Genomic DNA, 25,410 nt, shown 5'->3' with positions numbered 1-25,410 from the left:
TCCGGGTGGGGAGCGGTCTGCCAATCCCAGATGACGTAGGGATACTGGTCCCCAATCCAGTCCTGTTGGCATATCAATCGACTGGAAGTGTCTGTCTCTCAAGGTTTTTCTTCCGCTACTCCGCCGCAAAGCAGTACGCGTCCTCTTGGACAATTCCACCATGGTGGCCTATATCAATCGTCAGGGGGGGTACTCAGAGTCGTCTGGTAACGCTAGAAGCCGGCAAGCTCCTCGCGTGGGCGGAGCGGCACCTGGATCGCCTGGCGGCCTCCCACAAGGAGAATGTGCAAGCCAATTTCCTCAGCCGTCAACGTCTCGATCCCGGCGAGTGGGAGATATCAGACGGAGCGATGGACCTGATCATCAACAGGTGGGGTCCGCCCCGCCTGGACCTGATGGCAATTTTGTCCTATGCCAAAGCTCCCAGGTTCTTCAGCTGCTGGAGGGAGCACTGTTCAGAAGGAGTGGATGCTCTGGTCCTTCCCTGGCCCCACAACGTCCTCTTAAACGTGTTTTCTCCTTGGCCCCTAGTGGGAAAGGTCCACGAAGAATAGAACTTCTCAGGGATCCGGTCATTCTAGTGGCTCCCAAATGGCCCCGCAGACCGTGGTACGCAGATCTAGTAAATTTGGTGACGGACGGTCCTCTTCGTCTCTGCCATCTTCCGTGCCTGCTACGGCAGGGTCCCGTATTTTCCGACCAGGCAGATCGCTTCTGTCTAGCGGCCTGGCTTTTGAACAGCGAAGACTAAGAAAGAAAGGATATAAAGCGGAAGTTATATCCACTCTGCTCCGAGCATGTAAGCCCTCTACTTCCCTGGCTTATGTCCGCGTTTGGAAAGTTTTTGAAAATGTCTGTGCGGACTCCGGTGTCTCAGCTCGTTCACCACCAATTTCTATGCTTCTTTCCTTCCTCCAAAAGGGCCTCCCAAAGGGTCTCTCCATCAGCTTATTGTGCGTCTAAGTGTCCGCTTTTGGCTCCCAGTTAGGCACCATTGAGGGTCATGCAGTAGCGTCTCACCCGGATCTGGTCCATTTCCTCAAGGGCGCTAAGCATTTGAATCCACCCATCCGGGCCACTTGTCCTTCGTAGAGTCTTAATTTAGTCCTCCGGGCTCTTCGGGCTCTTCGAACCCCTCCGCCGGGCTGCCCTCAAGGATTTGACGCTCAAAACCGTTTTTCCTGGTTTCTATCTGCTCCGCCAGAAGGGTGTCAGAGATTCAAGTGTTGTCCTGTCGGGAACCTTTTCTGTGGTTCTCGGATTCGGGAGTTTCCCTCAAGACTGTACCTTCTTTCTTACCGAAGGTTGTTTCTTCCTTTCATGTCAATCAGTTGGTGGAGCTTCCCGCATTCTCTCCTGAAGATATAGCGGGTCCACTTGGGGAGTGATCTACGCCGACTTGATGTAAAACACGTTTTACTGCGTTATCTCCAAGTTTTTGTTCTGTGGAGTGGCCCCAATAGAGGCAACCAAGCCTCTAAGACTACGATCGCTCGGTGGTTGAAGGTGGCAATTTCCTCGGCCTATATCTGCCAAGGTCGGGCGATTCCAGAGGATTTAAAGGCTCATTCCTTGCGTTCTCAGGCTACTTCTTGGGCGGAGAGTCAATCGGTCTCTCCGCAGGAAATATGCAGGGCAGCTACGTGGAAATCCCTGCATACCTTTGCTCAACGTTACCGCCTTGATGTTTAGGCGCCAGTGTTTGGTTTCTTCAGTCGGCAGGTTCTTCGAGCAGTACTGTCTCAATCCCACCCTTTGTAGGGAAGCTTTGGTACATCCCATGGTCTGGACTGATCCGGGTATGTACAGGGAAAGGAAAATTAGTTCTTACCTGTTAATTTTCGTTCCTGTAGTACCACGGATCAGTCCAGACGCCCTCCCGTGTTTCCTCGGCCTGTCTGTTTGAACTCTCATTCTTTTTTCCTTTTTATCGGAGTATCTCTGCATGGTTTTCTTGGATTCTCATTGAAGGCACCGGAAGCATCTCTTACGATGATCAGGGGCAGTCATGCAAGAGCGATTAGTTACACAGTTCATTCAATTGTTCTATTGTTTGATTGTTCAACAACTTTACTAGTTATCTTGTTACTTTCTTGACCTTATGCCTTTTACTGCTTTGACAATGGTTATACTGAAGGGCTGCAGGGTAGGCTCTGTCCTGATATAGGATACCTTTTCAGTTTTGGTCTGTCTCCATCTGCTGGACAGGAGGCTCAACCCATGGTCTGGACTGATCCGTGGTACTACAGGAATGAAAATTAACAGGTAAGAACTAATTTTCGTATAGTTTTCAAAGAGGGATTTACCCCGCTTTAGTTCCGTTCCGATTTGCGCTGTGGAAAAGAAATAAAGGATCTGATTATAAGCAAATAAATCCTTACTAGATAGGTGATATGTGTGTTGTAAATCGGTGAAGGGGATCAGTTTTTGGTCATCCCACAATTGTTCCCACTTGTATAAATCTCTCTCATGCCAGCGCTGTACCAATCCTGGGTCCACACCTGGGGGAAAGGATCTTTCAAATAGAAAGGATGTTAGGTAGAAGGTGCGTTTATCACTAGTCATCTGGGAATGCCATTTACCCCACACAGTCAAAAACAGTCGAGAGTAAGGGGATAGTCCTATATGGTCCATTTTCCCTCTTTGCGAGGCTCTGATATATAGTGGTGGACCCCCCCCCCCCCCCGCACCTAAGGAGTCTATTCTAACCCAAGGTTTTAAGACATCCCGGGAATGCCACAGAATAAGCACGCTAAGCTGCGAGGCGCCAAAGTACCTGCCAAATTTGGCACGTGGAAACCACCCTTGGTCTTGTCCTGATAAAGAATTGATCGAGCTACCCTGGAAGGCCTGTGCTTCCAGATGAACCTGAATAGCGTACGTTGCCACAAAGATAAGACGGCATCAGGGAATATCACTGTTAAAGTCAGAAAGAAATAGCAGAGGTGGGGTAGAATATTCATTTTAACTATAGCTATCCTCCCAAACCAAGAAATATCTCCAGGATCCCAGCAGTCTAGGTCTTTTTGGATAGTAAGAAAAAGGGGATCGTAGTTCAGAATAGATCGGGACCCTCCGGGCCACTCTTCACCCCCAAGTATTTTACTCAATGTTTTGCAGCTTGGAATGGTAGGATAGGTCTTATAGCTTCAAAGTATAGAGATATTTAAGAGCTCTGACTTATCCTCATTTACTTTGAAGCCAGAGACTTTGCTAAATGCCTGCATCTCCTGCAACAAGGTCTGAAGCGAGAAACCCGGATCAGTCACAGTGAAGAGAAGGTCATCTGCGAACATGGAGAGTATAAGTAGAGGGCCCTACCTGCAACCCTTTGATCAGGGAAATGGATCTTACTGATGCTGCAAAGAGTTCTAAGGATAACGCAAAAAGTAGGGGTGACAGAGGGAATCCCTGACAGGTGCCTCGCTTTACAGGGAAAGGTGAAGTATACTCCCCATTAATTTTTAGACACCACCTGGGATTCTCATATAAGCATTGAACCCATCTAATATAGCTATTTCCCAGGTTTAATTTTTCAAGGACCTTAAACAAATAGGGCCAGTAGACCCTATCAAAGGCCTTTTCAGCGTCCACCACTAAAAGGACCAAGGGGGTACCCTCCTGTTTCGCTCTCCAAGTTAATTCGAACACTCTTCGCACATTGTCTGACGCCAGGCAGCCAGGGACAAACCCCGATTGATCTTCATAGATCAGAAGTGGGGCCACCTTTCCTAGTCTGGTTGCTAATATCTTGGATAATAATTTTAAATTGACATTGATCAAAGATATAGGGCAGTAAGACCCACAAAGTGTAGGATCTCTCTCACTCTTAGCCAGTATGGTAATACCTGCCAGGTTTGCATCAAGAGATATCGAGGCCTCAGACCTCAAAGCATTAAACATCTGAAGTAAGGGTGGAATCAACACAGCTTGAAAGACTTTATAAAACTTGGCGGTAAAGCATTCTATTCCCAGGGATTTCCCTAGCTTCAGGCCCTGAATCGCCTGATAAATTTCAGAGTGAGTAATTTCAGTATTTAAAAAATCATTCGCTTCATCCGTGAGAGATAGTAACCAGCTAATAAAGTCAGTGCGACTCAGCAGTGCATCCCCAGCCGCAACGTTGCTGCTGCTGCTCACCTCCTCAGCCACGTATGTGGCCTATGTTTCGCTGTCCGAGCCTACCTCCAGCTGCACCGTGGCGGCAGAGAAAGAGAAGTTTTGCAGGTTGGGTTTTTTTCGTTGGGCTGCCCTTATAGCACTGCAGGCAGCCTTTTGCGGTGGTTTTATGTGAAAATCAGTACCAGGACGGGCTGATGGGGAGAGATTATTTGTGGTTGGGTCGGGAGCCCTGGACTCAGGCGTCCATCACAGTGACTCACTATTTATTTATTTATTTATCGGGTTTTATATACCGTCATTCGGATTCATTATCATAAAGCCATCATAACGGTTTACAAAATTATGAAGGTTACAAGGTTAAGGGGGGATAAACAGGGTTTCAACAAGATTGTTGTTAAACATAGGGGTATTATATGCTAGTTAGATACTGTTCTGTTTTACATTTCACTTCTTAGTTATAATACATAGTTGTGATGAGTTTCATTTATTCATTTTATTCTTCAGGTTGGAGTGGAGGGTGATGTTGTTGTGTTGATCATTGGGTGAGTTGGTATGCTTTGTTGAACAACCATGTTTTTAGGTCTTTTTTTGAAGGTTTTTAGGTTTTCTTGAGTTCTGAGTTCAGTTGGGAGGGAGTTCCAGAGTTTTGGACTACCTAGAGATATTACTCTCTTTTGTGTTGAGGTGAGTTGATTGGAACGCGTAGTTAGTGTTTTTAGAAGTCCCTTATTTGCTGATCTGAGTTTTCTGTTTGGGGTATGTAGTTTTATAGAGGAACTTAGCCAATTTTCTTGTTTTTCATATATAATTTTATGTAGGATGGATAGTACTTTGTATTCAATCCTGAATCTTATTGGTAGCCAGTGTAGTGAAATAAGTGTTGGAGTGATGTGGTCGTGCTTTTTAGATCCAGTGAGGATTCTTGCAGCTGCGTTCTCTAGGATCTGGAGTGGGCGAATAGTGTTTAGAAGTAAGTTGAAAAGGAGTGAGTTACAGTAATCTGTGTTGGAGAAAATTAGTAATTGAAGGACTGATCTGAAATCATTGTTGGAAAGAAAAGGTTTTAAATGACGGAGTGTAAGAAGTTTATGATATCCGTCTTTGATTTTTGTTGTGATATGGTTTTTGAAAGAAAGTTCCCTGTCATTTATTACTCTGAGGTTGCGAGCATGATTCATTGGAGATATAACCGTATTTTGATTCATTAGGTTGAGTGGTGGTATTTGAGGAGAGTTGTTCCTTCTATCTAATAAGATCATTTCAGTCTTGTCAAAGTTGAGGATGAGTTTTAAGTTGGTTAGTATTTCCTTTTATGTTGTTTAGGTAAGTTGCTGTTAATTTGTATGTATCTTCTAGTGATTTTTTTATTGGGATTAATATTTGAATATCATCAACATAGATGAAGTGGGTCAGATTGAGGTTTGATAGGAAGTGACATAATGGAAGCAGATAGATGTTAAAGAGCATCGCTGACAGAGCGGATCCTTGGGGAACTCCAGTGTTTTAGATTGATTTTCTTTGAGAGGGAATCATTGAGTGGTACTTGGTAGGATCTTTTTGATAGGTAAGAGGAGAACCATTGTAGGGTTGTTTCCTTAGCTCCAATTTCGGATAGACGGTTAATCATGATGGAGTGGTTTACTGTATCAAAGGCTGCAGATAGGTCGAGTAGGATTAGAATGTAGCTGTGGCCTTTTTCAAAACCTTTGAGTACGAAGTCGTTCATTGCTAGTAGTAGCGTCTCAGTGTTCAGTTGCTTTCTGAAGCCAAATTGAGCGGGGAGCAGGATGTTGTTTTCTTCTAGGTGGTCAGTGAGCTGTGTGTGGACAACTTTTTCAATGATTTTGGCAATGAATGGGAGTTTAATATGGGTCGGTAGTTCAGTGGGTTTTCTGGATCAAGATTATTCTTTTTCAGAATAGGTTTGATGATTGCCGATTTTAGGCGTTCTGGGTAGTTTCCTTCCGTGAGGGAGAGGTTTACGATTTCAGTTATCGTCTTAGTTATTGGTGGTTCGAGATTTTTTATCGTTGTAATGGGTATGGCGTCAATAGGGTGTTTGGCTGGGTTCATTTTTTTAATGATCATTTGGACTTCCAAAGAAAATGCTGTCTCAAAGTTGGGCCAGCTTTTTGTTTGAATGTTCGGTATTTTCTGGTCTTATGAGCCATTTTTTAGGTTGTACTTTATGAGGATTTTGATTTTTTCATTAAAGAAGTCTGCGAATTCGTTACTAGTGATCTTTGTTGATTGTGGCTGATCATCGTAAGATGATTTGGTTAGGTTTTTACTATGTTGAAGAGCATCTTAGGGTTTTGTTGGTATTTGGTTATTTTGTTAGTGTAGAAATCTTTTTTTGTTTTATGGATGAGTTTTTTGTATTCTGCTAGTTGTGCTCTGTATGCGTTTAGTAGAGCAGTTGTTTTGTTTTTTCTCCATGATTTCTCTTTTTTTCTGAGTATCCATTTGGCTTCTCTGATATTTTCATTGTACCAAAAGTTCTAATTTTTTGGTTCTTTTGTAGTTTTCTTTATTATGGGATTTATCTTATCTGCTATGGTTCTCGTTATGGTGATCCAGGATGATGTTGCGTTTTCTGTGTTTGATAGGTCTATGTTTGTTAGTTCAGTTTGTAGATTTGTTTGAAGAGTTTTGATTCAGAAAGGTGGATGGTAAGAGAAGGATTTGGTTGTGCTTTTTCTTGTTGTGAGTTTACAATTTGAATATAAGTTTGCGTGGTTGATAGAGTGGTCTGACCATGGTATTTTTGTTATCTTAGTTTGGTGGTTTGACCAAAAATTGGTGTTGATGAAGACAAGGTCTAGTGTGTGACCTACTTTGTGCGTTGGGTCATTGATAATTTGATTGAGACCCAGAGATGATAGTGCGTCAATGATTGAGGAGCAGGCAGGAGAGTAGGGGGCAGTGTCTATGTGTAAGTTGAAGTCACCAAGAATAATTATGGGTTTGATAATTGATATTTTGGTCAGGAAAAATTCAATAAGTGGTGAGCAGTTTTTATCGAGATTATTAGGGGGGCAGTATACCAGACAAATTTGTATATGTGGAGAATCAAATAGTGCAATTTCCAGTGGGTAAAGAAAAAGTTCTGTAGGTAGAATTATTGATTTGGTTGATTAATACTGTGTCTGTGTTTTTTGCCCATGTTTTTGTGATGGCTATGAAATCTGGTTTTTCATCTTGGAGAAGGTCGTTGACGATTGGTATTTTTTTGATTATAGATTGAGCATTAAAGAGTAGGAAAGAAAGTGTTACGTAGCTGCTGAGAGATTTGTTGTTGTTGTGATTAATGGTTGAGTGTTGATATTTATGTTTTATTTTTGTTTTAGTTCCTCTTTCGTTCCAATTGTTGTAAGCATTTGGGTCATTTCTGTTGATCTTACGGTCTTTGGGGGATTGATGGTTTGCCATTCTTTGGTCGTTCGGGAATTATCAAAAGATTGAGTACTGCTAGCACTGCAGTTTGCACGAAGGGGCGCACAAAGAGGAGTGCCCCTTTGTTGCTCCCCTTTGGCGCGCAACGCATGGCGCCTGGTGGTGTTGCTCTTTTTGTGCTCCGGCGCTGGTGACATTGGGTGGGTGGGTGGGTGGGGCTCCCGATCGCAGGCCTCCTGCTCTCTTTTTATCTTTTTTAAAAAGGCTCCTGCCTTTCTCTTTCTTTTATTTTTCCGTTTTTGCCAGTGCTGCAGGGCGGTTGGTGGTGGGTGGGTTTCTTTTTTCTTTTAAGCGTCGCCTGGTGGTGTCGCTCTTTTTGTGCTCCGGCGCTGGTGACGGGTGGGTGGGCAGGGCTCCCGATCGCAGGCCTCCCTCTCTCTTTTTACCTTTTATAAAAGGCTCCTGCCTTTCTCTTTCTTTTATTTTTCCATTTTTGCCGGTGCTGCAGGGCGGTTGGTGGTGGGTGGCAATGAGAGGCGTCTAATATATTATCAGTGTAGTTTATATAGAGATTCCCTAAGTTTCTATATGCTTTCTCTTAATTACTTAACAAAATAAATACATTGTTTTCACTTTTGTTTGATTTTAAAATTTATAGCTATTATGGACCAAAACAACCTAAGCAAAGCTGAGCAGTTTTTGCTAGTACAGATATAAATGAAGAGAATTTATGCAAATGTAATTCATTGCTTTATAAAATTAATGAGAATGCAGCACTTTGTGAGGTTCATTTGAGAATATAGTACAGAACAATATTCTCACCTTATAGAACATGTAAAAGGGGGGACATAAACAATTCATCCAATTAATCCAAAATTTAGCTACTCGGATTTTAACTGGTACCCCATTAAAAAATCATATATCCCCCACTCTTTTTCACTACACTGGCTACCTATCAAATTCAGAATCCAATATAAATCTATCTATTATTCATTCACTCATACATAATCCATCCTCAACCTGGCTGTGTTCCACCTAGAGAATTTATAAGCCTGCTAGACACCTGAGATCTTTAAATCAAAACCTACTTGATGTCCCCTTAGTCCGTCTTGCTAGGTGACATATAACAAGAAAAAGAGCTTTTTCAGTAGTGGGACCATCAATCTGGAACAACTTACCAAATTATCTCCGACAAATCTCAAAAACCAAGGAATTTAAGAAAACTCTAAAAACTTACCATGTTCAAATAGCATTTAATATTCACTTAGCAGAACACACTTAACATTTATTCATCCTTAAATACTCTCATTCAGTTTCTCGCTCTTTGAATTGATGCAGGCCTAGTTATTGTTTTAGTTTTTGTTTTACTTTTATTTTTACTGTTCTTTTAAAGATGTTTATTTATGAAGTCTTTGATTGCTATGTTATTTTAAGGATGTTTTTATCTGATTTCATGGATTTGGCTATTTTATGCTTATATTATGTATGTGATTGAATGCAAACCCTTTTGATCAATTTTCAATTGAAAAGGTGGTATATAAACAATTTTAAATAAATAAAATAAATTCAGATTGGGGTTGATTTTAAGACCCGAGCATGTGCTTCAATGTGCGCGTGGTTCCCGGTGCACGTACATGGACGCACTGATTTTATAACATGCACACGGCTCATGCATATTATAAAATATAGGTCCCGCGTGCACATGCGTGCCGGATTTTCGTGCATGTGTGGGCAGGTGGCCTGCCCCGCGTGCAGGAGGGAAATTTTAGAAAAATATGCAAGGCAACACAATCAGGTATCCCCCAATTCCCTCCCAGTCCACTCCAATTAAGGATTGGACTGGGAGGGAACTTTCCTACCCCTAACTCTACCCTTCTTTCCTCTTCCCCTCTCCTCTCCACCCCCTAAACCTACCCTAACTATCCCCCAATTTTTTATTTTACTACTTACTGCTCTTCTGGAACAGAAGTAATCTCCGCGAGTTGGCTGGCTGCCGGCACACATTTCCCCGGGACAGCATTGAATGGTGCTGTCCTGGACCTCCCCTTTCTAGAGGCCCGGCACTTCAGTGTGTAACAGGGGTTATGCATGTGGCCAGGCCCTTCCGAAAATTTGCGCAGCGCACACAGGACCCGGTCACATGCGTAACCCCCGATTTTTACACACGTGCATTTTAAAATCAGGCCGATTATGTTTAAAATGTGCCAAATACAGAGGTACTCTTTTTCAGTGTCTATGGAAATGTCCTAAGATCCAAAGATTTTAGCAGGTATCTTGCATATATGTAGTGGGTAGGCTGAATGGTGGTTGTTACCTCACAGAATACACAACACACATATTTATAAGTATAAAAGTTTTACGTATAATTCTGAGAATAAGCAATGAAAGCATACAAGTTTAGATTTTGCATTAAAATTATGCACAAAGATACTTCCTCTCACAGTTTCCAGTGTGAGTCTTACATATCTTGGAAAATCGGAAACACAGCACCAGAGATCAGGAACAGATCATTGGTCACTAGAATGTCCGACAAGCTTTTCCTCTGAGCTGTTCTTTCTCTGATCTAAGCAGTCTGACTGACTTTGGTCTTTTTTATACTAATTTTCCTGACATATGTCCCATTTTCTTTTCTGGGCTACTCCCTTGTGTTCTTGCTATCTGTTGAGGCTTCAACTATCTGTGCTAACCACATCAGGAGCAGTTATGTGCAGTTAGTTTTGCTGATGTCCTGTTTTCCCTGATATCTGCACAGTTAGCCTCATGATTAATTCCTGGTGGCAGGAGGAAGTGGGATCCAGTGCTGCTCTCCTGCTGGCTAGGGGTGCCAGTCACAGCAGCAATTCTTCGGTTCCACAGGGGCTGGGGACAGCAGTAGCATTTTGATCCCATAAGCCATGGAGAGGGGGATGCAATGGGACAGCAACCATAATTCTCTTGTCTTGCTGAGGGGGGAGATGGGACAGGGTTTGCATCAGCAGCAGTTCTTTGGCCCCCGTTGGCTGTATCAGGAAGGGGTGGTGGCTCTATGGCAAACATTGGGTGTACTGACATCTTCCAGTGCATGGCACCCTGTGCAACCTCACAGGTTGCATACCTCAAAAGCTGGCCCAGCTCTGCATGATAGTACTCATTGCAAAGGTCATTATAGCCAAGCAGTCCAGGTACTCCTACATTTAGCTTCACAGTCTAGATTCCATTTTCAGCCTAGGGCAGTAAGACAAAATGTTACCAAACAAGCAAAGCAAAAACTAGCAAGATGTCTGATGCTTCTTATATCACAATGAAGATAGTTCTAAGGGGGCAGGTTGCAGAGTTTTTCAAAAGTCCAGGGAAGATTTCTTTGAAACAAATTGGTAAATCAGTGATTTCAAAGGACCTGGAAAACTGCAATACTGCCCTAAACAGTCTAATATCTATTAAAAAATAGTCTATTAAGCTGGTTCCATAATACATAGGATTCACAGAGCTGTATTTTGTGGACCCAGAGAAATGGATCCCTGCCATCCATTCTTCAATCCTTCATCCCAGGGGACAACTTTATTCCCATGCTTTCTAGGATGCATACTACGTATTTCCATCACAAAATCACACCAGGAAGGCTTGGGTTCAGAGGGCATTGTTAAAGAGAAAAGGATATTCAATATGATTAATTTTCTTCTGAGAGCTAGAAAGCTCATGGAGTAAAATCTATTCTTCTATTTGGTATAAATTTACTGCTTGATGTCAAGATAGGAAGACAGATCCCACTAAGACTTCCAGTCATTGACTCCTCAAATTTGTATTAAGGAAGCTCAATTCAGCTGTCAAACTGTTTACACTCATGGTTCATGTAGCGGCTATTTCGGCCATTTGGGGGTCCCTAATATGGGACCTAAGAAAGTAACCATGAGAGACTGGATCTGGCTTCCCCCTGCAATGGTAAGCAGAGCTGAAACTCCTCTGACTGTGAGTTCCAGCAGGAGAGAAGCGCCTTCTGAAGCGGTCTCATGTGTGCGAACACCCAAGGTACTAGATCTAGCATAGAAGCCATAGGTCTTGCTGGACCTTTGGTCTGACCAAGTACAGCAAATCTTGTGTCCTTCATGCAGCAGGTCTGTTTGCACTGGGTAAAACATTCACAGGCGACAGGGTTGGCATCTTTGGCCTCTGCTAAGCAGGCTGAGCACCGCTGAGCACCTGGAGGCAGGAGTGGCTTATGTAGCAGACACTTTGAATGATTTGATTCTTATGTCCGCCAGAATCACGGTCTCGACAGTGTCAACCCAAAGTCTCCTGTGGCTGTGGAATTGTTGGCGGATATTTGGTCCAAGTCACAAATGGGTAATCTTTCATTTAAAGGCAAACTGGTTTGTAGAGAATCTTGAGTAGCTGATGAAATACCTGGGAGTATCAAAAGGACCTAAATTGTCTGACAATAAGCCAAAAGGGGACAGGAGTAGCTATTCGTCTCGTCCTCAGTTTCGAAACACACAGAGATATTATCCCAATAAAGGCTCTTCCTCATCTTAGTGGCAAAGCTCGGGCAAGACTCAGTCCTTTCGTGGGCTGCATAGACCTGTGCGTGAAAACACCAGTCAAGGAATTGGAAGTGGCAAACTGCACAATGAAATGAGGCCGGTCCACTCTTTGCTGGAAGCCATCAGAGGGAAATTAGCCCTTTTTTATGAAGAGAGAACAGAGATCACTATGGATTGGTAGGTCTTGGAAGTGATAGGAGATGGCTACACTTTAGAATTTGCTCTTCCAGTTCGAGAAGCCCACATGGTTTCCCCTTACGCTTCCTGCATCAAGAAAGAGGTGGTTCACTCCACGTTGGACTGACTGCAACATCTGGAAACAATAATGCCCATCTCTCCAGGGGAACAGGGAAGAGGAAAGTACTTTATCTATTTTGTGATGTGCAAGAAGGAAGTATCCTTTTGGCCCATTCTAGATCTAAAGAAGGTGAATGCAGCTGTCAAGCTACCATGATTTCAGATGGAAACACTGCGGTTGATGATAGCGGTGGTACGCAAAGGGGGGTTTCTGGCTTCATTGGATTTGATAGAAGCCTATCTGCACATTCTAATCAGGATGGCATATCAGAACTACCTGCGATTCATGGTCTTGGGGGACCATTTTCAGTTTCAAGCACTCCCGTTTGGGTTAACAATGGCATCATGGACTTTCACCAAGGTGATGGTGGTGGTAGAGGCAACCTTAAGGAAAGAAGGAGTTCTAGTTCACTCTTATCTGGATGATTGGCTCATTCAAGCAAAGTCGGAGGCACAATGTCAATGGTTGGTGCAGTGGGTCATGCAGAAGTTGCAGTATCTGACTGGGTGGTGAATCTAGCCAAGAGTATTCTTTTCCCAACTCAGACATTAGAATATTTGGGTGCCTATTTTGATGCCAAGGTAAGCAAGGTGTTTCTCATATCTGACAGAAGTGAGGAGGCTAGGATCTTGCATATTACAGCTTTTGATTCCCAGGGTATGGCATTATTTGCATCCTGGGATCTATGGCTTCTATGCTAGATCTAGTACCTTGGGTGTTCGCACACATGAGACCGCTTCAGAAGGCGCTTCTCTCCTGCTGGAACCCACAGTCAGAGGAGTTTCAGCTCTGCTTACCATTGCAGGGGGAAGCCAGATCCAGTCTCTCATGGTTACTTTCTTAGGTCAGTTTGGCATGTGAAGTAGATCTAAAGATCCCAGATTAGACGGTAATGAACACCGATGCCAGCCTGAAGGGTTGGGGGGCCGTTTCCCAAAGGCAGACAGCTCAGGGTCTGTGGCAGAAGAGTCATGGGCTACCAATCATTTAGAGACGAGGGTGGTTCACATGGTGTTGTGTTCCTTTTTGCCGCAGTTATTTGGCTGAGCGGTTCGGGTTCTGTCTGACAATGCAATGATAGTGGCATACATCAGTCACCAAGGGGAAATCAAGAGACAGATGATGTCTCAGGAAGCCCAGAAGCTATTCAGTTGGGCAAAGCAATATCTGATATCTCTGGTAGCATCCCATGTGGCCAGGGTAGACAAGGTTCAGGCAGACTTTCTCAGCCAACCAGTATTGGACCCCGAGGAATGGGAGTTGTCGATAGCAGCAATGGCTGTCATCCTGCAGCAGGACTTGATGGCATTGAGACAGAAAACCAAAGCATGCTGCTTTTTCAGTCACAGTTGAGAGGTCAGATCAGAAGGACTAAATGCTCTGGTTCTCCAATGGCAGACAGGAATACTCTTGTATGTCTTCCCACTGTGGTCCCTGATAGGAAGGATGGTACGGTGGGTCAAGAGGCATCTAGGAAAGGTGATTCTCGTGGCTCCAGAATAGCCGTGCCAGCAATGGTTTGCAGATCTAGTAAATCTTGCATTAGAAGGTCCTTTAAGTCTGGGACATCTGCAAGACTTGCTTCACCAGTGTCCAGTCATCTTCGAAAAGGCAGAACACTTTTATCTTGCAGCTTGGCTTTTGAAAGACAGCATTTACAGTTGAAGGGATATTTTGAAGAGATCATTGCCGCTTTGTTGCTGGCTAGAAGACATTTGACTCTCGAGCTTATGTCAGAGTAATGAGAATGTTCGAGTTGTGGTGTATCAAAAGAGGCGACTGAGACAACTCGAGTGTCAATGTTGCTTATCTTGACTTTTTTGCAGAAGGGTCTGGTGTATTATTTCCTTCAGCTACAAGTAGCGGCCTCGGGCATGATTTTGAGGCAAAGTGCGCAGAGTATCCCTAGCTTTGTATCCGAATGTAGTTCATTTCCTTAGGGGAGTGAAACATTTACGTTGTCCTGTACGGAATCCATGTCCCTCCTGGAACTTTAACTTAGTGCTTCAAGTACTCTGTAGTTTGCCGTTCGAGCCGTTGAAACAGTCATCCCTAAAGGGCCTTACTTTGAAGATTGTATTTTTAGTGATAGCTTGCTCAGCCAAAAGGATTTTGGAACTTCAGGCCTTGACATTTCAGGATCCATTTCTTCATTACATACGGTGCCCTCTTTTTTTTTTTTTTTTTTTTTTTTTTTACCAAAGGTGGTTTCCACCTTTCACCTTGGTCAGACAGTGGAGCTTTCAGTGTTCCGGAATCTGAATTCAATGGAAATGCGTGCGTGGGAACTTCATTTGTTGGATGTCAAGCGAGCCTTGTTGCACTATTTCAAGGTCATCAATGGGTTTCTGAGGTCAGGTCATCTCTTCGTTCTGTTTAGGTGAGTGAAGAAGGGTTGCAAGGCTTTCAAGGCGATAATTGCATGTTGGTTAAAAGAGGCAATTGTGTTGGCATCTATCTGTAAAGGGCTTCCAATTCCCAAAGGGTAGTACATGCTCTCAGTCTCTACTAGGGCGCAGGCAGCCTCCTGGTCGGAGTGTCAGTTGGTCTCCCTGCAGATCTATTGGGCAGCAATTTGCTCTTCTCTACACACTCTCATCAGGCATTATAGGTTGGATGTGTGGGGTCAGAGGGAGGTATGTATGGAGAGAGTACACTGCGTGCCAGTCTTTCACTTTCCCGCCCAGTTTAGGAGAGCTTGGGTATATCCCATGCCTCTGGACTGATCTGAGGTATGAACAGGAAAAGAGAATTGGTTCTTACCTGCTAGTTGTCATTCCTGAAAATCCACAGATCAATCCAGAACCCCTCCCTATCTGGAAAGACTGATCTTCTCTTCTGTGTGTAAATGGTGGAGAAAATATTTTAATGGTTAAGTTTGAGAGTTTTCAATACCCATTATTGATGTAAGGACTCTAGTTGAAGGACCTCCACCATTCTCCTACTCAATATAGGTGAAGGTAAAGTTAGTTGTTTGAAGTGCTTGTGTCTTGGCTTGGGTACAGGTCAATATTGAAGGACTACAGGTGGCATTCTAGGTTATGTAGCAGTGTCAGTAAAGCTTTTATTCTCTGCCTCCATCTGCTGCTAGGGATGAAAAACCCATGCTTCTGGACTGATCTGTGGTATTTCAGGGACGACGATTAGTAGGTAAGAACCAATTTTCCTTTTCTTGCTGCTTGAATATTAAGGTTATAGGTTTTTAAATGTTTATGGTAAATAATCCTATCACAGGAATGCAGAATAGGCTGCCAAATTTTAAGTGCTCTACCAGCCTATGAACCTTTGGTGTTATTTTCACCATTTTACAACTCCATCCAAACAGCATTTTTCATTGTACTTTGTTTTGCTGGAAGCATCTGTGAGTTAAGAGCCCCCCGTCCTTCCTTCACTACTGTGAATTGTTCCACATTTTCCTCATTTCATATTAACCAGGAAGCTGTATCGCCTTCTCTCTGTCCCCATCCTAGCAAGGACAAGATGAGGCCATTACACCCAATAGATTTGAAAAGAGTGTTAAAATTTTATTTGAACAGAACTTACACTTTTGTCAGTTTGAGGAATGATTTTGTATGTGACAGGGAATAAAGGGTTAAATACTTCAATTTGATGCTTACAAAACAATACATAGGATTCTTCCAGATCTAAGCAAATCTTAGCCTATGAGGGCAATTTCTGCTTTGCAGAACAGAATAATTTTTGGAATTCATACCACCTTGAAACGCAGCAGAACAGACAACTGGGATCTTTGGATGCAGCCTTTGGCAGACTAGTGATGTAAGCTGCTGTTTGCTCAGGAGGAGCGCCGGAGCAGACTATTGCTGGACAACATGAAATGGATTTTGGGTTACCTCTCAATCCCTTTTCCATCAGTCTGGAGAAACTTATCATGTCTCTAAAATTCCACTCCCCCTCAGCCTCTTTCTTTTGTACAGGGTGAACATAGTCTTATTATCTTTTTAAGTTCTTCTGGAGTAGAAAAGCTGTTGAATAACTTCAGCTGGAGATACAGAGAAGGAGAAGAACCTAAGGAGGGTGATGAGGAGCAGCAGAGTGAGAACCAGAGAAGCCAAGGTTCAAATCGCACTAATGTACTTTGTGACCTCGGGCAAGTCACTTCACTCGCCATTGCCTCACCTACAAACTTAGGGGCGGATTTTCAGAGCCCTGCTCGCGTAAATCCGCCCAAAACCGGGCGGATTTACGCGAGCAGGGCCCTGCGCGCCGGGAAGCCTATTTTGCATAGGCCTCCCGGCGCGCGCAGAGCCCCGGGACTCGCGTAAGTCCCGGGGTTCTCCGAGGGGGGCGTGTCGGGGGCGGGCCCGGTCGTCGTGGCGTTTCGGGGGCGTGTCGGCAGCGTTTTGGGGGTGGGTACGGGGGCGTGGCTACGGCCCGGGGCGGTCCGGGGGCGTGGCCGCGCCCTCCGTATCTGCCCCCAGGTCGCGGCCCGGCGCGCAGGAGGCCCGCTGGCGCGCGGGGATTTACGCCTCCCTCTGGGAGGCGTAAATCCCCCAACAAAGGTAAGGGGGGGTTTAGACAGGGCCGGGCGGGTGGGTTAGGTAGGGGAAGGGAGGGGAAGGTGAGGGGAGGGCAAAGGAAAGTTCCCTCTGAGGCCGCTCCGATTTCGGAGCGGCCTTGGAGGGAATGGGGGTAGGCTGCGCGGCTCGGCGCGCGCCGGCTATACAAAATCCATAGCCTTGCGCACGCCGATCCAGGTTTTTAGCAGATACGCGCGGCTCTGCGCGTATCTACTAAAATCCAGCGTACTTTTGTTTGCGCCTGGAGCGCAAACAAAAGTAGGCTATTCGCGCGCCTTTTAAAATCCGTCCCTTAGAGCCTGATTTGCTAAACATTTTTTCCATAGATACAGAACAGGAGAAAAGCATTAGTAAATCAGTCCCTTAGATTGTAAGAACATAAGAACATAAGAAAATGCCATACTGGGTCAGACCAAGGGTCCATCAAGCCCAGCATCCTGTTTCCAACAGTGGCCAATCCAGGCCATAAGAACTGGCAAGTAACCAAAAACTAAGTCTATCTCATGTTACCATTGCTAGTAATAGCAGTGGCTATTTTCTAAGTCAACTTAATTAATAGCAGGTAATGGACTTCTCCTCCAAGAACTTATCCAATCCTTTTTTAAACACAGCTATACTAACTGCACTAACCACATCCTCTGGCAACAAATTCCAGAGTTTAATTGTGCGTTGAGTAAAAATGAACTTTCTCCGATTAGTTTTAAATGTGCCCCATGCTAACTTCATGGAGTGCCCCCTAGTCTTTCTATTATCCGAAAGAGTAAATAACCGATTCACATCTACCCGTTCTAGACCTCTCATAATTATAAACATCTCTATCATATCCCCCCTCAGCCTTCTCTTCTCCAAGCTGAAAAGTCCTAACCTCTTTAGTCTTTCCTTATAGGGGAGCTGTTCCATTCCCCTTATCATTTTGGTAGCTCTTCTCTGTACCTTCTCCATCGCAATTATATCTTTTTTGAGATGCGGCGACCAGAATTGTACACAGTATTCAAGGTGCGGTCTCACCATGGAGCGATACAGAGGCATTATGACATTTTCCGTTTTATTCACCATTCCCTTTCTAATAATTCCCAACATTCTGTTTGATTTTTTGACTGCCGCAGCACACTGAACCGACGATTTCAATGTGTTATCCACTATGACGCCTAGATCTCTTTCTTGGGTTGTAGCACCTAATATGGAACCCAACATTGTGTAATTATAGCATGGGTTATTTTTCCCTATATGCATCACCTTGCACTTACCCACATTAAATTTCATCTGCCATTTGGATGCCCAATTTTCCAGTCTCACAAGGTCTTCCTGCAATTTATCACAATCTGGTTGTGATTTAACTACTCTGAACAATTTTGTGTCATCTGCAAATTTGATTATCTCACTCGTCATATTTCTTTCCAGATCATTTATAAATATATTGAAAAGTAAGGGTCCCAATACAGATCCCTGAGGCACTCCACTGTCCACTCCCTGCCACCGAGAAATTTGTCCATTTAATCCTACTCTCTGTTTCCTGTCTTTTAGCCAGTTTGCAATCCACGAAAGGACATCGCCACCTATCCCATGACTTTTTACTTTTCCTAGAAGCCTCTCATGAGGAACTTTCTCAAACGCCTTCTGAAAATCCAAGTATACTACATCTACCGGTTCACCTTTATCCACATGTTTATTAACCCCTTCAAAAAAGTGAAGCAGATTTGTTAGGCAAGACTTGCCCTGGGTAAAGCCATGCTGACTTTGTTCCATTAAACCATGTCTTTCTATATGTTCTATGATTTTGATGTTTAGAACACTTTCCACTATTTTTCCTGGCACTGAAGTCAGGCTAACCGGTCTGTAGTTTCCCGGATCGCCCCTGGAGCCCTTTTTAAATATTGGGGTTACATTTGCTATCCTCCAGTCTTCAGGTACAATGGATGATTTTAATGATAAGTTACAAATTTTTACTAATAGGTCTGAAATTTCATTTTTTAGTTCCTTCAGAACTCTGGGGGGTTACCATCCGGTCCAGGTGATTTACTACTCTTCAGTTTATCAGTCAGGCCTACCACATCTTCTAGGTACACCGTGATTTGATTCAGTCCATCTGAATCATTACCCATGAAAACCTTCTCCATTACGGGTACCTCCCCAACATCCTCTTCAGTAAACGTGACTCTTCTTGAGCTACCAATGAAAAGGCATGAGCTAAATCAAAATAAATAAATAAATGTAACAAAAAATTAAAAATATTTATGCATCTGATTTATCTAATTCTTCCAGAGGGACATCTGATACGGGGAAGGAATTAACAGGGATAAACCAAAACAAATGTTTTACCAGCAGACGTAGCTCTGATTACAACACTAAATTGAATTCTAAAGTAAAGTGGATAAGGTTTTCTAGGAGTGATTTCTGTGGTTCTGAGCCAGTTGCATTTGTGGTCTCGGAAGGATGTGTTTTATTGTTGCAGAACTGGCTAGAAATGCAGACAGGGTTTTTTTTGCCTTCTCTCTGGATTATCATGTAGATTGCTGTTAGACAGTCAAAAGAAACCTCTGGGATTCTTTCAACCTAAGGGCCCTATTTACATACAGGCCGATACAATAAAGACGTGTGGAAAATGAGCGCTCCGTGTTGAGCGCCTGCTTTCCTAAAGTGCACCCAGACACCTCTCCTAGGCGCGCAATACAATATTTAAATGAGCAGTCACACCAAAAATGAGGCACTAGGGACAATTGCGTGCCCCTAGCACCTCTTTGGCAGTGGAAACCCAGGAGAGGTGGCTGTCAGCGGGTTAGGAAAATGGATGCTCAATTTTACGAGCATCCATTTTCCTAACCTGTGCACAGCCACGGGTTAGGAAAAGGGATGCTCATTAATTGAGCGTCCCTTTTCCTAATATTGCCACGATATTAATTCGGAGAATGTACAGAAAAGCAGTATTTTCTGCTTTTCTGTACACTTTTTTGGGCTGCTCAGAAATTAACGCCTGCTCTGGGTTCAAGCGCACATTTTTTTCTGGGGCGAATAGCTAATAGCCTCATCAACATGTGTGTCCAACCGCAGGTTAAACAGTGCGCTCAGCTGTTTTGCAGCAGAGCACTTTACTATGTATTTAATTTCTAAAGGCAGACTGATGATGTGCTAACAGTGACATTCTTTGTCCTCATTCAGACCTGCGGTGGAATAACATTGGCCTCCTGGGGGGGCGAGCCTTATTGAACTGCCTGCCCAACAATAAGACATTGGAGAAGCTGGAGCTATCTGGAAACAACATTCCCAGTGACATCCTGAAGGCAGTCGGTATGTTAGGACATCTGTGGTTGTATCTTTTTCACTGCCATTGTCTTAGCGGGGATACTCTTTTTGTACTATTGTCTCCTTCATTTTTCTGTAGTTCTTGACAGGTATACCACTGTAGGTGAAATACAAGTGTTTTATAGAACTAAAATAGTTGCATGGTTTCTAGACGTCCAGTCAAGTATGCCTTCTTTCTTCTACAGCTTGCAGAGTGACTAAGACAGTAACTTTAATACCGGCACACGGGTGCACATAAACATACATATGCCAGCTCACATCCAGAGATGCGGCCATTTTATAACAAACCCACCTATATGTGTGCATGGAATAAAATAGGTTGTACGTGGGTACATGAGCACACAATTTTATATGGATGCGCGCATGTGCATGCACATGCCACCTCCACCGCGTAAGTGGAGGGATTTTAATAGAGACAAGCACTGACACAATTACCAGTTAAACCACTTTGTTCCCAGTTTGCCCAGGTAAGGGATAGGACTTCCTAACCTCCCTATTTAAATGGCCTTCCTTTTCCCCTCTTAACCCCAACCCTTCAAACCCTGATGACATGCCTACATATTTTTGTTTTCAGACTTACACGCCATCCATATCAGAAGTAAAGTTACGCGGTAGGGGACCCTGGCGTGCGCTTGTGCGCGTAAGTTTTTATGAGCTGGTTTCATTCATAAATCTAGGAACGCCCATTCCCATCCCCTTTTTTGGACTTTTTCATTTGTGCACGTACCGGGAGATACATGCGTACTCAGGCGGCTTTTAAAATCCTCTTTGTGCATGCTGGCTCAACATATTCACGTATCTCCCGGTTTTGGCGTGCGTCATGCTTTTAAAATTCATTATATTAATTTGCATATCTCCCAGTCCTGTCCGCTCAGCAGATGTGGCTATGTGCAACTCCCAGACCTGTCTGTGCCGTGAGGAACTAACAATGTCACGTTGAGATAACTTTTACCAAGCAGACTTATGCACATAAGTTCACCCACGTATCAGGCAGGCAATTTTTGAAAAAGGTCGTTTCTGCATGTAAAGCACTGTTTTATCTGCAAAACTCCCTTTGAAAATGATTCTCCCCATGGTTATGTGAAAGGAGAGAAAATACTCATGTAGGAGGCCTGTTCCCTGTACAAACTCAGATCAGTCCAGACTTCTGGGTTTTGCCTCCCTGCCAGCAGATGGAGACAGAGAAAGTTTCACTGACACTGTACATAACCCAGTGTGCCACCTGTAGTCCCTCAGTATTTCTCTGTCTCTATGGTAGATTATGTAAAACCTGCAGTCTGGAAAGAGAGAAAAATAAAAGAAGATTAAAAGACAAAATGTCTGGATCCTCCCAGGGGGTTGTGAGGTCCTGGTGGGGGCCATCCCCCCTGGTGTGAGGCGGATGAGCAGGGGGTTGATAACCCTTCTGGTAGCTCGATCCGGAGGTCTGTGGGGTGGACATCTGGTGGTTCAGATCTCTCATCTCCCACGAGACAGTGGTGGAACCTGCTGGCAGTTCTGCAGTACAAGTCCAGTGGAGCAGGGAAGTGTCCCTTTTATACAGTTTGTCCTGGGCTGGTTCGCTAAAGTTTGGTGAAAGGAGATGCATATAGCCACTGGTCTGGCTCTTTTCTGATTTGCCATGCAGCCTACACTCCTGGAACCTGAACCTCCTCACCAAGTATCTTTATTTGTGCTCAGAGGGTAAAAAAAAATAAAAAATTTAAACTAGTTAGATGAATCTGTGCAACAGCGGGGTTCCAGGGGGAGAGCAACCTTAGCAGTTCGAGTTGCTCAGCAATGGGGTTTTTTAGTAGCTTCTCTGCCTGCGGAGGAGACTGGGTGTTGGCTCCATAGCACTGTGGGCTTGTTCCCCTGCTTGCCGTTGAGGTGCTGGTGGTGCCGCGGGTGCAGGGAGGAACAGTGTGTTTGTGCGGCAAAAGCAGCATGGCGGGAGGAAATAACATATGGCTGCTTAGAGATCGCGCTCCTGACCCTGATCTTAAAATCTTCTCTGTAGTGCTGCCATTGGGCCACTGAGCTCGGCCGTGAGCGTACCTTTTTTGTTGGGCAGTTCTGGAGATGTCGAGGAGAAAATAAATCGGTGGACCTGAAGCAATTTTCATTCGAAGCACTGGCGGCGAAAAAATTGGAGGACCCGGTAGTGGAGGAGGACAGAGAACATGGGGGCTGCGAGTCGGATCCCATGGAGGAGAGTGTGTTTTCAGAGATTCCCCAGTGTCAAGTAAATCTGCCACTCTCCAGAGATGATTTTCAACTCTGGTTTAGTGAGTTGAGGGCAGATATGAGCTCCCCGAAACAAGAAATCAAATCGATTATCGGAGAGCTGTGTCGGGAGTGTGCAGAGCGGGGGGACTGGGTGGATGCAGCAGAGCACAGGCTAGATGATCAGGAGGGAGCCTGTGAGCACATTCAGTGGGATGTTAAGCAGTTACAAGAAAATAAATGCCTTATTCAAAGACTGGGTGGAAGACCTAGAAAACAGGTCTTGAAGAGGGAACCTGAGGTTCAGGGGCATCCCCGAGGAAGCTGCTTATTCTGATTGTGCAAATGTGGTGTCTGATATCTGCGACCTGATTTTGAATGATGTCACGGGAAGGGCAGAGATCCTTAAAATAGTGCTTGATAGAGTACATAGGTCTTTGGCTCGCCCACGAGGAAATGTGCCCAGGGATATTGTGGTGTGCTTCCATGACTATGATGTGAAGGAGAAAGTGATGGTTTAAGCGAGGAAGATGACAGAAATCCTCTGGCATGGGCACAAAGTGGAAAGTGTTTCAGGATCTCTCCCTCCTATCGATCAAGAAAAGGCGAGACTTCTGAGATGTGCTGCAGGCTCTAAGAAGTGGGAATCATCGATACAAATGGTCATTTCCTTTTGGATTACAATTTTCCATCAGCGGATTAACATCCAGGGTTAAATCGGTGGAAGAAGCGATGAAAATTCTTAAAGCCGCTGGTCTAGTGAAGAATGTGTATCACCTCATCTGTACTTATTTATTTATTTATTTAGCTCCGTCTGGCAGTGAAATCAATTCCAGGTGGCAGAGGGTACAGTCTAGAGGAAAGTGCTTGAGGAGGCACTTGGGTGGATCTTCATCATCTAGAGAGGCGGAAACTTGAGTGATACTTTGGGACAGTGTAGTGCTTGTCAGCTATTCTGGCAGACTTGGTGGAGTCATTGGTTTTGAACTCTAGGGTCTGATGATGTTTTTTCTAACACAGGTTATATACTCGATGGTTACATTGGATTGTTTCTGAAAGGTTTTCATAGGGGAAGGGTATTTCAAGCTACCTTTTACGGTGGGTCGTGGGAGGGTTAAGAGTGGTATGGGGAGGCTAAGTGTTGTCATTCCTCAAGAAGAAGGTGGGAGAGTTTGGGGAGGGGAAGGGGGAAGGGAGAGGGTAACTGGGGGTGGAAAGAGGTTATACAGAGATAAGGGATTGGGATGACAGCCTGTGGGATGTAGTAGTTCGGTGTGTACAATGTCTGGTTGGTCTCTGGGAGTGGGGTGATAGCTATAATGATCAAGGGTTGGCGATAGGTATGGAGCGTTATATAAATGTTTGGTAAATGGGGGAATTAAAGATTATGTCATGGAATGTTAAAGGGTTAAATACTTACATTAAGAGGAAACGGCTTTTGAATGATGCTATCAATATGAAGGTGGATGTGTTGCTTTGTCAGGAAACTCATTTAAGGAAAAAGTATGAACAGTTGATGGTATCATACAATTTCTACTCCAATTTTTTGCATCGGCTACAAAATCCAATAAATATTGTAGGGTGGGTATTCTGTTCTCCAAGCATGTGGTGGTAGATGTGCTCTCTGTTCTGAAGGATTTGGACAGGAGGTACATTACAGTTAAATTTTAAGTTGGGGAATGTTATCTGTACCCTAAGGAATGTGAATGGCCCTAATTCTTGTAAGGGGAAGTTTTTAGAGGGATTCTCAAACACATTGCAGCAATAAGCAGAGAGCCATTTCATTATAGGAGGGGATTTTAACATTACTAGATATCAATTTTTGAATAATAATGGGGAGAGTGGAGGGGCTTCAAGGGCAAATCGGAAAGGTTTAAAGGTGCTAATGTTTGATTGGGAGTTGGTGGACATTTGGCATTTCTTGCATCCCTCTGAGCAGAACTATACTTTTTTCTCACACGCTCATTAGGTTTATTCTCAGATTGACTTTTTCTTGGTAGATAAAACCTTAGGGGTAGATTTTCAAACCCTAGCATGTGTATATCCTGGGCTTTTCACGCCGGGCCAATTTTCAAACATCCCAGCCATGTGCGTAAACCCCAGGACGCGTGTAAGTCCCGGGGCTTGAAAATCGGGCGTTCCAGCGGGGCGGGGCTAGAGGCGCCCGGCACAGCAGCCATTTGCCACTGTGCCGGGGCCATTTGCCGCTGTGCTGGGGATCGCACGCTGGCAGAGTGCCAGTGCGCGCAACTTGCTCCTGCTCTTTGGCAGGAGCAAAAGGTAAAATATAAAAATTAGGGCTAGTTAGGGTTAGGGATAGGGGGAGGGCAAGATAGGGGAAGGGAGGTTAGGCTAGGGGGTTGGGAAGTTCCCTTCCAGTCCGCTCCTTAACCGTTTGTTAACTCCTCCCTCTACAGGAGCCGTTCATACAGACCCTTAATTGGAGCGGACAGGGAGGGAACTGGGGAAGGCCCTGATGTGTCGCCATGCATATTTGCTAAACTATGCCCCCCCCCTTTGCGCGCGCCGACCTTGCATTTTACAACATGCGTGCTCACCGGGTAGCGCGCGCACATGGACGCACGCGTGTAAGTTTTGAATATCTACCCTTTAGTGAACAGGCTAAGGAAAACTGAAATTGACCCCATAATATGGTCTGATCATGCAGCGGTGTGGTTGACATTGCAAGGGTTGGGGGGAGTCAGGCAGGGGATAGATACTGGCAGCTGAATTAGAGTTTATTGGATGATAAGGATTTCAGTGAGCTTTTTAGACATGAGATGAGCACTTATCTTTCTGAGAACAAGAATAGGGAAGTGTCTGCAGGGATACTCTGCGACTGCTTTAAAGCAGGTACTAGAGGCAAATTAATTGCCAGAGCTTCTTATTTAAAGAAAGAGCGGGAAAAGACAAGATTGCAGCTGTTAGCTCAGATAGGTAAACTGGAGGTGTGGATGCTGTGATTGGGAAGAAGTTGAGAGTGGAATTACAGGATCTGGACATCAGGGAGATTGTATTTCAGTTGAATAGGGCA

At 44.3% G+C, this 25,410-nt stretch overlaps 1 protein-coding gene across 1 annotated transcript in view; it reads left to right on the top strand.

Moving 5' to 3' along the window:
• LRRC45 (leucine rich repeat containing 45) overlaps window positions 1-25,410 on the top strand; it is a 170,619-nt gene that overhangs the window by 20,941 nt on the left and 124,268 nt on the right. The window contains exon 6 of the mRNA XM_029599051.1: window positions 20,028-20,156. Within this exon, the coding sequence (XP_029454911.1) occupies window positions 20,028-20,156 (129 nt within the window). The remainder of the gene's footprint in view (window positions 1-20,027; window positions 20,157-25,410) is intronic.

The sequence above is a fragment of the Rhinatrema bivittatum genome, chromosome 4, assembly GCF_901001135.1.
Source record: "Rhinatrema bivittatum chromosome 4, aRhiBiv1.1, whole genome shotgun sequence".
Taxonomy (NCBI): Eukaryota; Metazoa; Chordata; class Amphibia; order Gymnophiona; family Rhinatrematidae; genus Rhinatrema; species Rhinatrema bivittatum.
The sequence above is the reverse complement of the archived record's forward strand: the minus strand, read 5'-3'. Positions and strand labels throughout refer to the sequence as shown.